The sequence below is a fragment of the Sciurus vulgaris genome (genome assembly GCF_902686455.1).
Source record: "Sciurus vulgaris genome assembly, chromosome: 16".
In the NCBI taxonomy this organism is placed as follows: Eukaryota; Metazoa; Chordata; class Mammalia; order Rodentia; family Sciuridae; genus Sciurus; species Sciurus vulgaris.
The window spans coordinates 27,598,547-27,613,403 of record NC_136477.1 but is presented as its reverse complement, the minus strand read 5'-3'; the positions used below and the strand labels follow the sequence as shown (position 1 = coordinate 27,613,403).

Below are 14,857 nucleotides of genomic sequence, written 5' to 3'. Positions count from 1 at the left end.
TCTTCCTCCAAAATACTGCTTCCATCAGTTTCTGTTCCATTTTGAGCACCATGGTGATATTTTTATGATCAAGAGTTCTGGGGAAGAAGCTGATTTTTTTGTTCCCCCTCTGTGCTCCTGAGGAAAAAACTTAATACACGTGGGAATCCGTGATGTCCCCTTCTCCCTCCTTTGCATGACTGCCTTTTCAATCCATGAGCTAAGGTGAAGTTCTGCAATCTGTTCTCAACTTTCCTGGCAGGAAATAAAAAAATCATTTCTAAGTTGTAAGGTTTTCATTTTTAGAACAAGCACGTTCTTCCCTGCGTGACTCTTCTGAATGCCTGGCTCCCTGTCAGCCATCCATCTGAAGGGGAATTTCCACAGAGGCTAGCCACCAGATTCAAATCAGGCAAAGCCTCACAGGATTTCAGGCACCAAATTGTTATGGCCTTGGAATGAACAGGAAATGTATTTGTGTATGGTATCAAGCAGGGTGTGGGTGAGTAAAAGAAAACAATCAGATTTTTTAGCCACTGAAATTGTACATGGTGGTAAATTTAACTGATGGGAAAATCAAATAATTTTCCTGCAATTCTTGTGTTCTTTTTTTTTTTTTTTTAATAAAATGCATGATATAAGTAGTGCTTTACATTTGGATGAGTAACTAGAAATATGTCATTTTTTTAGGCCTTTGCCTTATTTATCAATATATGCATCCAGGTTACTTCCCAGGTAGCATGGTATCACGTATCCAGGCCCAACCACAGCAGATTCCTCTGGCTTCATACAGACCGGAACCCAAGAATTCCAGATGAGACCTTTGTGACTGATGGTTGTAAGGTGCCAAAAATTCATTGAATTTCATATTCAACCCAACCTGACTGACTTTCAGGGACATTTGTTAGTCAACTTTTTGTCACTCTGATCAGACAAGAACAACTTAGAGGAAGAAAAGTTTATTTGGGGCTCAGGCTTCAGAGGTTCAGTTCATGGTGGGCCCATTCCATTGCTCTAGACCCCAGATGAGGCAGAACATCATGGCAGAAGGACATGGTGGAGGAAAGCTGCTCACCTCATGGCATCCAGGAAGCAGAGAGAGAAAGAGAAAGAGAAAGGACAGAGAGAGGGTGGAGTCAGGGAGGGGAGGGAGAAAGGGGCCATGGACAGATGTAGTCCAGGACACACCCCTAGTGACCTGCTCCCTCCAGCCACACCCCCTGCCTACAGTTACTGCCTAGTTGTGCATTCAAATGATAAATCCAGCAAGTGGATTAATCCACTGATGGGGTTATAGCTCTCATAATCTAATTGTTTCACCTTCAACATTCCTGTATTAACTAACATGAGGTTTTCAGGGAACATTTAAGATCCAAACCATAGGGAATGAGTCACACGTATGAGGGAAAAGGACAAAAGTACTGGTTGGGGTTTACAAATATCATAAAGATTAAGGATAAGGCATAGCTGATTATGCCCCAGAAAGTTGGTCCTCATAAAGGGTAGGAATTCATCCCAGAAAGGTGCAGGAGTCCTCCTCATCCACATTTTTTCACTTTCCACAGTTTCAGTTAGCTGTGGTCAATCACAGCCTGAAAATATCACATAGAAAATTCCAGAAATAAAGAATTTATAGGTTTTAAATACATCGTTAGAGTATATTGTTATAATTGTCCTATTTTATTGTTGTAATCATTTTTCTGAGCCTCATTTATAAATTAAACTTTATCATAGGTAGGTGTGTATGTATAGGAAAGAAATAGTGTATATATAGGGTTCAGTCCTATCCATACTTTCAGGTACCCACGGGGGGGTCCTAGAGATGGGGACAGCTGTCCTACAGAATGAAAATATGAACGAGTCCCACAGATGTTTAGCTCTGTTCATGCAGTCATTAAAAAAAATCAAAAGATTTGGGGAGGGGGCTTCCCTAGCCCCTGAATTGGATATTGAAGTCCACAGGTGAAACAAAAGACTCAACAAGTACCCCATATTTTTAAGGAGCGTGACAACAGCTGAGGCTAGGAATTCCACCAAGGCCAACTACAAGACTGCAGAATCGTTCTAACAAGTACTGTAAGACACCACCTCACACTCCCTTTTCAGTCTGTCTTAGAAGTTGGCAAGAATTCTTGCTAAATTCTTGGTATTTTCAAATAGCAGAATGTATGATAAGCGTGTAAGTCCACAGATGACTCAGTAAAGCTGACCCTGGGAGTGAGCACCATACTGAGACCTTAGGTACGAGAGGAGAGACTCCCTCTGTCTTGCTTGAGCAGAATCAGAATAGGTTAGAAGGATACCCAGGAGCTCTCAGAACTGCCAGAGAAACCAGACTGGAAACACAAAGAGGGGTCAAGAAACCTGGGAGGTCAGGACCACAGACTGGGTCCAGCCCCAGGAAGAATCCAGAACCCTAGACATTGGACTCAGCTGCCCCAGCTTCTCTTGACCTCTTGCAACAGAGTCAGGCTGGAGCCACTTGCTGGCTGAGATTAGGTCTCTGTCCCTGGGGGACCAGCTCACTGGCATTATTGAACTTTGTAGTGGAGAGGAGGAACCCTACCTTTCCCTGTGTCTTACACAGGGGAAGAGTCTCCAGCACCAGAAGGGATTTGAATTCAGACTGAAAAGTGACAACTGTCCCCTCAGATGTTCTGGGGGCTTCTTTGGTTTTCCTTCTGTTGGTTCTCGTAAAGGTCAGGAGCAGGCCAGTCAAGCTGGTTCTCCTCTTGGAGTCCCCATCTGAGTGAAAGTCTTTGTTCAATCATTTAGACCATTTTTGTGGTGGTAGCTTCCTGGGCAAGTTGCAGTCTTAATGAGAGAACACAAAAATCTTTTGTCCAAAGATAGTTGGGGAGGGTGTGAACTCTTTGCTTTGTTCTCTTTTAAGAAGCAGTGTGCTTGAATGAGCAACGCTTCCTGTCCCGATTGATGGGATGAACGTTGGGGGCCCTTTGCCTCCTGCCACAGGAGCCATATATCTAGAGAGACATTTGCTTCCTTCATGCATCACACCACCGTCTGTCCCCTTGCCCTGCATGTGGGGAGAGAAGGCATAATTTCAAGAAGCAACCAGAGGGTCCATGGTGCCTTCCCTGGTGAGAACCACTAAGCCCCTTCCTCTAGTGACTCAAAGAGTCTCTGACACGTGGGGAGAAGAAATGACTGGCCCAAGGTCTCACTGTGGCTGAGACAAGGATAGCATAGGACTCTGTTGGTTCTTTCCCCTCTTCCTGGCATCCACTCAGTCACATGAGAAGGCACTGAGCCATTCCGGATGAAGGAGCTAGACAGAGGCAAAGGTGTCCAATGTGGAAAGGAGACAGCTTTGTTTTAAAGCCTCTCTGTTCAAACTGCTCAGGTGTGTGCGGAGCCCAGCCAGCTCCTCCAGGTTGCACCTGGCTCTCCTCGTCCTAGCTCAGGCCTTCCCTTCTCAGTCTGCAGTAGATCCCAGCATTAGCCTCAGCTCCACGTCCCTGCATTCCTTCTAAAGAAACCTGCACTCAGTATTCACAACAGCATGTCCTGCTTGTCCTCTGAAACCGTTGGGTTCACAAGAACATGCACAGACACGCACCATCACGGACATCCAGACATGCACACACAGGGGCTGTCAGGCACATGTGTGGATGTGGATGCATGCACACACACAGATGCACAGACCCACATACATATCCAACACGTAGACATGCACACTCACAGCAGACACATGCACACACATGCATACATATACACACCTTGCTGCACAATATGTCAGTGTGCCCACAGCACCTGTGCTGAAGAGGTCACATCAACTTCTTGGTGACCTCTGAACAAGTGTGGAAGGAATGTTCTAAGTGGACAAGGGAAAGCCAGACTCTCAAGCTGAAGTCAGGTGGTGTTGGGTTAGATTAGTAAGAAGCACCCCTTGTGTGATTTAGCAGGAAGTACTCCTGGTGAGATCCAAAAGGAAGTGGAGGGCAGGATAGGAAAGGGAAGAGAGAAGCAAGGGCAAGATTTGAGGGCACATCCCGCCTCTACTGGATCCCGTGGGGGATTCTGAAGCACTGATAGTTCATCGTGCCTTGAGGCGTTGGACCTGGGCTTTCATATCTCTGTACTTGCTGGTCATTGACGAGAGGCTGTCCCTGAGGTTGAAACTCACTTTAGCATCAATGAAGCCACTGGAAGGAAAGCCTGCAAAACCTGGGGTTGGACATTCTGACCCCACAGAGAGGACCTGAGGGGCTCTGGACAGGACGCATGCTACATATGGAACTATTCTATGCTCAGGCCTTGGGTGCTCTGCTTTGTGTCTGTATTTTTGCTTTTTATATTCTGGTCTCGGCTCAGTTTCTCTGATGTGATTATTTCCTGTCAGTTCCTAATACTTCACTTTTCTGTTGAGGAAACAGACTCTGGGACATGAAGGGCCCTGCCTGTAATCTCACAGCTTGTCAGTGGATGAGCCAGGACTGGTCGCCCAACCTGCCCACTTGTGAACCCTGAGTCTTCTTTAATCCCTGCTCCTGTTGCTCAGTCCTTTGCAGTGGGAACCCCCTCCTGAGCAGGCAGCAGGAATCATAGGGAGATACATAACTGAGTCCCTTGGCTCTGGTGGCTTCAGAAGCATGTCACATTCAGACACTGTGGCCAGTTTACTGTGGAACTCTTCCTGTTGTGGCCTGTTCCAGATCCACAGTTCAGAGAAGAATCACCCCTCCTGGGAGACCCTCCATCACCTGAAGTCAGGAGCTGTATCTTTCCTTTTCCTTAGAGAGTGGTCATGAGCATCATCAGGGGTCATAGATATAAAACATATCAGCAAAGAGCTTGGCACGTAGTGAGGATTCCACAAATGTGACCCATGGTTCATAACAAAGGAATTATTAGCACCTTCCCAGCTCACTGCTCAGCAAATTCTAACCAAGCAAGAGATTTCTAAAACCCAGTATCTGGCAGGCACAGGGCATGTCTCTGCTTATTGTGGCAGAGACTTACAGCGTCCCCCTTGCCAGATGCACAGTTCACGTATATCATCTCCATGAATCTCTCTGTGCCTCTCAGCTGGCATGCTTTCTGAGCTGTGTTCTGAGAGCACTTGAACGTATGGTTCTGCTGACATTTCTTCCAACCCCCGCGGCCCTTCTCCCTCCTCCCTCCCTAACACCTCCACTGGCTATTGGATGTAATCAGAAGCAGGTGAAAATATCTTTTTTTTTTTTTTTTTTGGTCCCAGATGGTCTTCTCTTTCCACTTTAAAAAAAAAATTTATGATTCCCTGCCTTCTGTTGAAACAAGCATGTGATGTTTACCACTGAGAGCATCTTGCCATTGTGATTGACCTTTCACTGACCTGGGACCGGGCTTGAACCTCCCCTCTGATGTGCTCCCAAGGTGTCTCCTCCATCACTGGAAACCCTCCATCCAGCTGTACCCCCATGTTGCTCATGTTCCCAGGCCTTCTGGAGACCTGGGTATTTCTAGCTATTGCATGAAATGCATTCGCAGTGGTCAGAACATAAAAGTTCCCAGAAACACAGGAGTGAATCAAATGCTGTGGTTGAATTCACCAGTTGCCTCAGGCTGAAAGTTGTCTTGTGGTCATTTCCTGACACCAGCTTGCCAATCTCAGGTGCATTAAATTTTACAGAAGCTGGCAGGGAGCCCAGTGCCTGGCTCCTCTAACGTTCCATTGAGACAAAGCCTCAGGCTGCTAATTTTCTTGTTTGATTAGTATCCAGTCCATAAGCCCTCAACTATAGTCCTTGACCATGTCATTACCCATCTCTTCGCTGCTCAATAGTCTGCCCTTTCCATCTCTCGGCCCCCTACCACCCTCACAGCTGCTCCTCCAGTGGTGGCAGAGTCCCTGCCCCCAGTGCTCAGTCCTTCATCTCCTTTATACTACCTCCTTTCTTATTGGAAGCAGAAATCTGCTCCCTGCCACCCTCTTCCTGGGCTGCTTGTTGCTTGTACTCCCACACCCACCTCTCCCTTCTAGCCTGGATTCTTTCTGCAGCTACAGTGCTCTTTGCAAAATGGAAGTCATGCCATGCCCCTGCCTGGCCAATGGAGACGCTCCATTGGTCTTTCCACTCTGCTTAAGATAAAGCATATAATTCTGTTGTTGTTGTTATTGTCAGGGTCTTAGTGTTTCCAGACTGACCTGGGGCTCCTGGGCTCAAGGGATCCTCTTACCTCAGCTTCCTAAGTAACTCAAACTATAGACATGTGCCACCATGCCCAGCTAGACATTTCATTCTTTTTTGGCAGGGTGGGTGCTGAGGATTGAACCCAGAGTCTCATGAATGCTTGAAAAGCATTCTGCCACTGAACCATAGCCCCCATTCAAGCATGGGATTCTGAATGCAGCCTCCAGTTCTTCCAAACCTCTTCTGGTGCCTTCTTGTCCATTCTGTTTGCTGCAACCTACTGGCTGAGAACAGTATCTCACCCTTGCCAAGTTGGCTCCCGCCAAAGGGGTTCTGTACATGTTGCTCACTCAAGCTTCCCTTCCCTCTTTGACTGGTTAACTTCGGCTCTCCTTCAGCCATCTCTCAAGCAGTCCCTCCAGGGACTCTTCTGACCTATATGCCCATCTCCGTGTCTTTCATAACCACCATCCTCTCCCTGTTTGTACTTTTCGTAATTTTGCATTAATTTGTCTGATTGGTCAGTATTCTCTGGAAGTTCTATGAGTCTGAAGACTGCCTGTTTTATTCATTGGTGAATTTCCACAGTATCTGGCACATAGGTGCCACACACACATTTGTTGGATGGATGGATGAATGGATAGGGACGGACGGATAGACAGATGGTCAAACAGAAGGACAGATAGGGTGGATGAACTGTTGGGTGGACTAATAAAGGGACGGATAGGGGATGGGCCAACCCCACTCCCAAAAGAAAAAACACAAATATATTTTAGAAGTAGGGAAAAAAAAAAAAAAAAAACCACATTCAGATACTCTGTCTTCAGATCCTGGCATCTCTTTGATTGTAGACTGGATTACATTCACACTTCATGTAATGTTATGGTAGAAAGGATGTTGCATGTATTAACTTGTACATTTGTGAATCACTATGTTGGTTTAGATGACAAGACCATATGCAGTCAAGCCCTCTTTCTGTAAGAACGCACAGTTGCCTAGAATCCACAGACAAGAGAGTCATCATTGCCTTAGAGAGTGAGAAGGCCTTCGGAATTGGACCATGGCATATTCAGCTGTGTTTTTTGTTTTTTGGTTTTTTTGTTTGTTTGTTTTTGTTTTTGTTTTTGTTTTTGTTTTTGTTTTGGCAGTGCTGGGGATTGAACCCAGGGCCTTGTGCATGTGAGGCAAGCACTCTACCAACTGAGCTATATCCCCAGCCCCTCCTACCTTCTTTATAACCAGAGGATTGTCACCTTTTCTGTTTTGTGCATTGGAATGCCATGATGAGATTTCCTCTGCTAGAAGAAGCTGCAAACTGCTATTTCTAAGAGTTCAGAGAATGATTAATTCTGCTGGAAAGGAGAGTAGGAGTAAGCTTCTGGGAAGAGAAGAAATTGGAGAAGAGTCTCAAAACAAAAACTTTTTGGCTTGACTTTAAAATGCTTAGTTCAAAAAAATGTTAAATAGTAACAAAGTATGAGAGAAAAAATTACCCACAATCTCAAAAGTCTCCTGTTTATAAATTTCCTTCCATTTTCTTAAAACTCTTCTGTATATTAAATTGATCATTCTGATTCTTATTGTGATAGCACTTATCATTTTCCCAACATGATTACCATGGTTTCAGAAGTACCTAAAATTTGGAAATCAGACAAAACATTGATTACATGTCCATAGTGGACATACTGGAGCATTCCCTGGCTCCTTTCTGCTCAAAGTATAGACCATAGACCAGCAGTATCCACAGCATGGGAGTCTTGTTTGAAATGAGGACTCTCAAGCCTCCCTCACCCAATTCAGAACTACTTTTTCTTTTCTTTATTTGGTACCAGGGCACTTAACCACTGAGCCTTATTCCCAGCTCTTTTTAATATTTTATTCTGAGATAGGGTCTTGCTGATTTGCTTAGGGCCTCACTAAGTTGCTGAGGCTGGCTTTGAACTTGAGATCCTCCTAGCTCAGCCTCCCAAGCCACTGGGATTACAGGCATTTGCCACTGTGCCCAACCCAGAATCTACATTTTACTCATAGACAGTAAACTTTGAGAAGCACTGGTCTAACAGGTCTACACAGCAGTCTAGGGCTCAGATTTTGTGAAGTTAAATTTGTATTTGTAGAATACTGGTAAGTTATAAATGACTCTTGCCAGTACAAATAAAAGTAATTTCTGTTTGACCAAAAACATAAGCCCAAAGATTATAATTTATCATCCTGTAAGGTATAAACTTAACTTGATTATTAATCTCTTCTTCTGTGACTAAATTTTTTTCAGATCCTTCTTTGACCTACTTTAACCATCTTACTTCTTCCGTACTGAATTATATAAATCATTAGCATGTATTCATTGTATATTTGTCATGTTTTTAACTTGCTAAATAATATGCTTTGTCAGGTTTTTTTTTGTCATCATTTCTAATAACTCTTTGGTATTCTATTTTGTGATTGATCTATTGCCCAATTATTAGACATTGAGAATATTTCTGATTCTACACCAATATGGATAATTTTGCAGGGAGCATCAAATTTTTTCGGTGTTTTTTTTTTTTTTTTTTCTTCTATAGTTCATATTTCTTGCCTTGGAGCATGTTTTCAAGTACAGAATTTGTGAATCAAAAGGATGAACATTGCATTGCCAGGCTTAGTGGTGTACACCTGTAATCCCAGCAGCTTGGGAGGCTGAGGCAGGAGGATCGTGAGTTCAAAGCCAGCCTCTGCAACTTAGGAAGACCCTGTCTCAAAATAAAAATAAAGAGGGCTGGGTATGTGTCTTAGTGGTTAAGCATGTTTGGGTTCAATCCCTGGTACAAAAAAAAAAAAAGAAAGGAAGGAAGGAAAGGAAAGGGGAGGAAAGGAAGGAACATTTTTAAGATATAATGAAGCCTGTCAAAGGGACCAGGATGGAAGGACATTCAGGGTAGATGACTGGAATATGAATACACCTGGGAAAGACCATAAAGGAAGGGAGAAGACCAGCTCATAAGGACCCTGTATCCTGAATTGGATGCTCCATAAAAAGGGAAGCCAGTGATAGTGTGAACTGAGAGAAGTGACCTGGTGAGACTCTGCTTTAGAAGGACAACTCTAATGGCAGGTAGTCTCTGCAAACCTCCTGAGACAGTGCTGGTGAGCAAAGACCAGTCCTGAACTGGGGCAGTAACGGAGGGTGGAAATCAGGAGGTGGAGAGCAGAGAGAAGCCCAGAGGCTGAACCAGGCCAGGTTCCCAAGTGGTGGAGTCAAGACCTGGTGGTCAGCGTCTCCTGACCCACTGTGTGGTCCGTGCTGCTGACCATTCTGTATTTTGCTTGTCTGTTTTGGTTTTAATGTAAGACGTGATTTCTTAGAACAGCGAGATACTCAGATCATCACCCACAGATGAGTTCTTTAGAGTCACCATATGAGAGTCTGGGCCCTGCCAAAGCATACAGCACACGTCCAAGAGGATGAAGGACATCACTGGAAAATAATCAAAGATGAGGCACATTCCAGGGAGGTGACAGGGCAGGCTGCTGGAATTTGCCAGACTAAACTGTAGCAGCGACTCTGTCTCTGTAGCCACAAAACCAGACCTCCAGCATGGCTTTGCCAGGGTGCGGGTTTCAGTGTCCCCGAGCCATCTGGGTTAACACAGTGGCTGGACCATACAACTCACCCCCTCCCCGACCCAAGCCACAGCCTGGCCCATCACTCCTCTGCCAATGAGAAGGCTTATCAGACTTTTATCACACGACCAGGCTGCAGGCACTCCTGTAGACCTCTGTTATCTTCCCCTCCAGACCCCCATTCACAAGGGAGAAAGTAGAGTCTTGTCCCAGTTGCCAACAGTCACACCAGGACAGGGCCCAGGCCGGCCCCCTCCTACATCTATTCTCTTGGTCGTAGTACCTCCAGATTCATCTGGACAAGACAGGAAGAGGCAATTTGATCCACAGCAAGAACCCAAAGCCACGAACCTGTCTGTCTTTAAAAACAGGGAATTGCCCATCTGAACCCCACACCAAATTGTAGGTTTAGGAGGACAGTAGAATCCATTGCTGTCCCACCACCTCCTACATCTACCCTAAGGTGTTCTTCCCCTAGAAGTGCCCATACTTTGAAAATCACTTCCTGTAATAGCCCCAAACTGGAAATGACCTTAGAGCTCATCAGTAGTAGCATGGATAAATAAATAGAGGTGTGTCCCTGGAGTAGACTGCTATACGACAGTCTGCGTGCTACCGAGTCTCCCAAACACAATGTTGAGAAAAAGAAACCTGCTGCAGCAGTTCCCACGGACCATTCCAAGGCAAAAGCAGTTGACATTCACCCAGGCTCTTAGAAGTCAAGGTAGTGGTTACCCCTGGTGGGGGTGGTGACCAAAAGAGAGGATGAGGGGACTTCTGTAGAGTTAGTCACATCCCAGCTCTTTGTCTGGGTTCTGGTTATGCAGATGCCTTTAGCATTGTTTGGGAAAATTCAGTGGGCTGTACGCTTAGGGACACTTTTCTCTAGGTATAGTAGACCTAGTTTTTAAGAACTAAAATACAGCAAGCCATGCATGACCTCAAAAGCAATGATAATGATGCTACAGGAACACGCCACCCCACTTGTCAGAGTGGGCTCTCTGCCAGGTGCTGTGTGGGGCCCTATACACATCAGTCCTTTTAGTCCTCTGGGAAGGTCTGTTGTGCTCCTGTTTCTCAGTTGAGAGAACTGAGGCTCAGAGAGGTTAAGTACCTTGCCCAAGGTCACCCAGCTAGTAAGTTCTGCAAAGAGGCCCCATGTCTGTTCTCAGAAGGGCCTGCTACGTTTTATAGGCAGCTTTCTCTCATTTCTGTCCAGGAAGGAAGGTGTGGCTTATGCTCTACCTTATTTTCCTTGAGATAATATTCTGGATTCAGGATCCATAGGTGAAACTGGCAGCCTATCTGTCTCATGGATGTCTGTCCCATCCGACCCCCAGCACATACAAATTCCCTGCTACCCCAGCTCTAGGAGGGAGAGAGAGATGGAGATGTCCACATTTCCTTGCCTTACCACCAGGGAAGAAAGAGCAAATAACCCATTAACTGACAGCTCAGGAAGAAGGTCACCATCAGCCAGGTGCTCTGTGGTGTTGGTTACAATTTCAGATTTGAAGGTTTTAGGTTGGCAAGACCTGGGTTCAAATTCTGACTCTGTACTTAAGCTACATAGCCTATAGTCATGTCCTCCCTGGACGTCCATGTCTATAAAATAGGTGTTGAAGACTTCACAGGGTGATTGTGTGAATTAGACAAGAGATCACAAGAGAAGCACAGAGACTGGCACAGAGGAATATTTAGCAAATGCTAGAGAGAGGTGGAAGCCAGACCCTAAGAAGGTAAAATGAGCTGTTCTGGGCAGAGCAGGGCAGTATCATGCCTAGTCTCTGCTTGGACTTGAGCCTGGAACTGGACCCCCTGGCTTCAGAAAATAGTGGAGCCTCCTAGCAGAAGCAGAAGGTCAGTTGACCTTGAGGATGGAGCGAGTCTGAAATTGACCTTCCCCAAGGAGGGGATGGGAATTCCAAAGAGAGCCACAGCTTGGGCAAAGGCCTGCAGTTGACTGCCCAGGGCTAGGATTTTTGTCTCCTTGGCAGTGAGGAGCTTAAAGGGGACCCTCTGTTAGGGAGAGCTGGGAAGGATTATTTAGCAGCAGAGGACACAATAGATGCTTTGAATTCTGCAAAACCACACTCCCCTGTGACCAGCGGGGCTAAAGCAGAGTTGAAGTGTACCATCAGGGTGATGCATGCTTAGCAATTGGTTCTCTGGCAGGAGGGTAGGGGAACCCTGATTTGTTTGCCAATTTCCATGGTGTAAATATTCCCAACATGACCCATTTCAAACCACCATCACAATGTCGCTGGACACGAAATAGGGAACAGACACATACTTGGCTCTCATGAGCTGACACAAGCCAGTTCCAGTGCAACACTGAATTTCCATAAAAGTTGGCCACTCTTGCCTCATTGAGATATGGGGTCCGATGGCGTATAGTTCACTCTAGAAACCACAGACAGCACGGCTTCCTGGGTTGAGTTCCTTCAGTGTGTTAGGCCCAGTCATGAGATGCAAAACAGACTACGTCCTGGCCCTGGAGGGGTGCAAAGTCTGTTGGGTAAACTGGCATGAATTTACACATTGGACCGAACACCCAAAAAGAAATATTAACTTGCCTGGAGAACTCCCTACATTCTTTGTTTCAAAACCAAAATGTGAGGTAGACTGCTGTCATCTGTTCTGAATCAAGAACTTAGCGTATGTGTGCTTTTAACTTTTTCACTTTTTTTAACTTTTGTTCACTCCCTGATATTTAAATCAAGGTCGTTGTCATTACAATGACTTCAAGACCTGGGACTGACTTGGTTTTTATGTTTTCATTTTTGCTTTGCCTCCTAGGTGGTCTTTGAAGCCTTGCACAATCTGGAGCCCCGTGGCTACGTTGTGGGGTGGATCATTGCCATAAGTTTGCTGGTGGGAATCCTCATCTTCCTGCTGCTGGCTGTGCTGCTCTGGAAGGTGAGTCTGGCGACCACAGGTCTCCAAGGAGTCCCCACCCATGAACACCAGCTCTCCTGCCTCTCCGGAGTGGGTGCACCTTGGAAGAGGTTTCCTATGGGAACTTCCTTTGTGGTACAGGTACAGGTACAGGGGATGTCAGTGTCCCCTTCAGGCAGGGAATGGAGTCTTGCTGCTCTTGAGTCCATGCACAACTGAGCATTTGAACCACTTTAGAGAGACAGCAAAAGTCTCAGTTTCATCTCCTCTTCTCTTTCCTAAGAGAGTTAGGCCAGTCCTGATGTGGGATATTGGGAACCTAACTCCAGAACAAGCTTGGGAGGTAACAGCTGGGAGAAGGGTGGGTTACCATTTGCTTAAAGAAAGAACAAAAAGGAAACGACAGAGCAGGTTTGGTTTTTCTCTTTCCTTTTCCCCTATGGAATACGAGGAAGATTTCTGCCCAGAAGACTCAGTAACTGAGATGGCCACCGGTCTAGAACTCAGTTCTCCCAACCCCAGGGTGGTCCATTTGGAGCTGAGCCAGGGTGTCCCTGTCACCAGGGCACACCTACTCATCTTTCATGTCAAGCATCATTCTCTCAAGTTGACAAGGGTGTCCTCACCCCCCAAGCCCAGGGTGATTTCTTTGCTTCACTCTCGGAGATCTGGAGTCCTTTTATGTCAGAGTCTTCATCTTCATCAGCAATGGTATCAGAGTTGTCATCTGATGAAGGTCTGTCTCCACTACTAGGTAGGGATGGACCAGGTGAGTGGGACCCATCTGTCCTTATTCCCACTGTGTTCCCAACTCCAAAACAGCACTAGGAATCATTGCTGGGACTTCCTGACTCCAAAGCCCATGCTTCTCTAGTGTTCTAGTCTCAGCTGCAGGTGGAAACAGCTTCCTAGATTATTACAGCTGAATACATTAAATTCAAATTATTAATTTCTTTGGGATTACAAAATGATATATATTGATCAAACATAATAGCATATCATTAAGGGAAAAAATGTAAAATACCTACATGTCACCATCTGAGAATTAACCACAATGAGTACAACATTGCCTTTTTTGATCTTTTTCTCTGCCTATACGTACATAAACCAGGTGTTCTCATAGGATCAACTTAGTTTTGAATAGTGTGTTAGTTAAATTTTTCAGTAACATGCTTGATATATTTTCAGGTGAAATATCCCTGAATTTAAAGCAACTAGATCAATTATCAACCTGGGGGAAAAAAAGTGGAATAAATATATTTCAGAAGAGTAGCCAAGAAGTCTAGAAATAAGGAGAAAAATAATGTGTGTATTGTACTTTTCTCAGATTAGCAATCAGACCATTGCTTTAAATTTTGAGTTACTTCACCTGAAAAGGTGCCTGGAGGGGGAAGAAATTTTAAGTGTATTTACTTGAAAATACATTTCTCATGCTTTTCAGGCATCCCGTGTGCTATTTTGCAACCTATTATCCTCTAAAGACAATACTGTGACTGTTTTTCCATATTGTGAGGAGCCCATTTCCAGCCACGTCTTAAAGATACAGAGAGCCTGCTGTTTATTCATCTGGTCCCTTGAGGCTGGAAGTTCGGTTGCTCTGGTTGCACACTTCCTTTAAGAGTGAATAACTCTGGAGCCAAATATTTGCACAAACACTTTGTTATATCCTTAGAATGAAACCCTAGCAATGGAATGACTGTGTCTCTTCTTTTATGTTACCAGTTGCCCTCTAGAAAGTTCACACCGCCGCTCCTCCCATGAGCCCTGTATCTGAAGTGTCCATTTTCCTGCATACTTGCCAACAGTGAATATTATTACCTTTTTGTTTTAATCCACTAATTGGTTGTTTATTTAATCTGCATTGCTACATGGCTTCTTAATTCTCCCTTCTCTCAACTCCAATTCCTTCCTGCTGGGAGTGCTGCTGGTCTGCGGTGGAGAACAAAGCCTGCTCAGTGTTTGGAATCTGCAGAGACAGACTTCCCACTGGAGAGAGAGTGAGTGTGAGAGTGTGTGTGTTGTGTGCGTGTGTGTGTGCGTGTGTGTGTGAGACTTCCTTGTCTTTCCATGGGTTCCTGAAATGAAAGGAAGTGCTATTCTCCTCCATGGCTGAGTGTGTGGGACACACAGCAGGGAATATCGTGGCCATGTTCCAGTCCCTTCAGTGAAGTGCATGCCCTGTCACTCAGGGGTGTCCCATCTCCTGTGAGTGCTGTCCTTTCTGCTCCCATCGGCCATCTACT

At 45.3% G+C, this 14,857-nt stretch overlaps 1 protein-coding gene across 1 annotated transcript in view; it reads left to right on the top strand.

Annotated features, from left to right (window-relative positions):
- The window catches only part of ITGA9 (integrin subunit alpha 9), a 326,698-nt gene that overhangs the window by 293,426 nt on the left and 18,415 nt on the right, over positions 1–14,857 (top strand). The window contains exon 27 of the mRNA XM_079116258.1: positions 12,516–12,635. Coding sequence (XP_078972384.1) covers positions 12,516–12,635 — 120 coding nt within the window. The remainder of the gene's footprint in view (positions 1–12,515; positions 12,636–14,857) is intronic.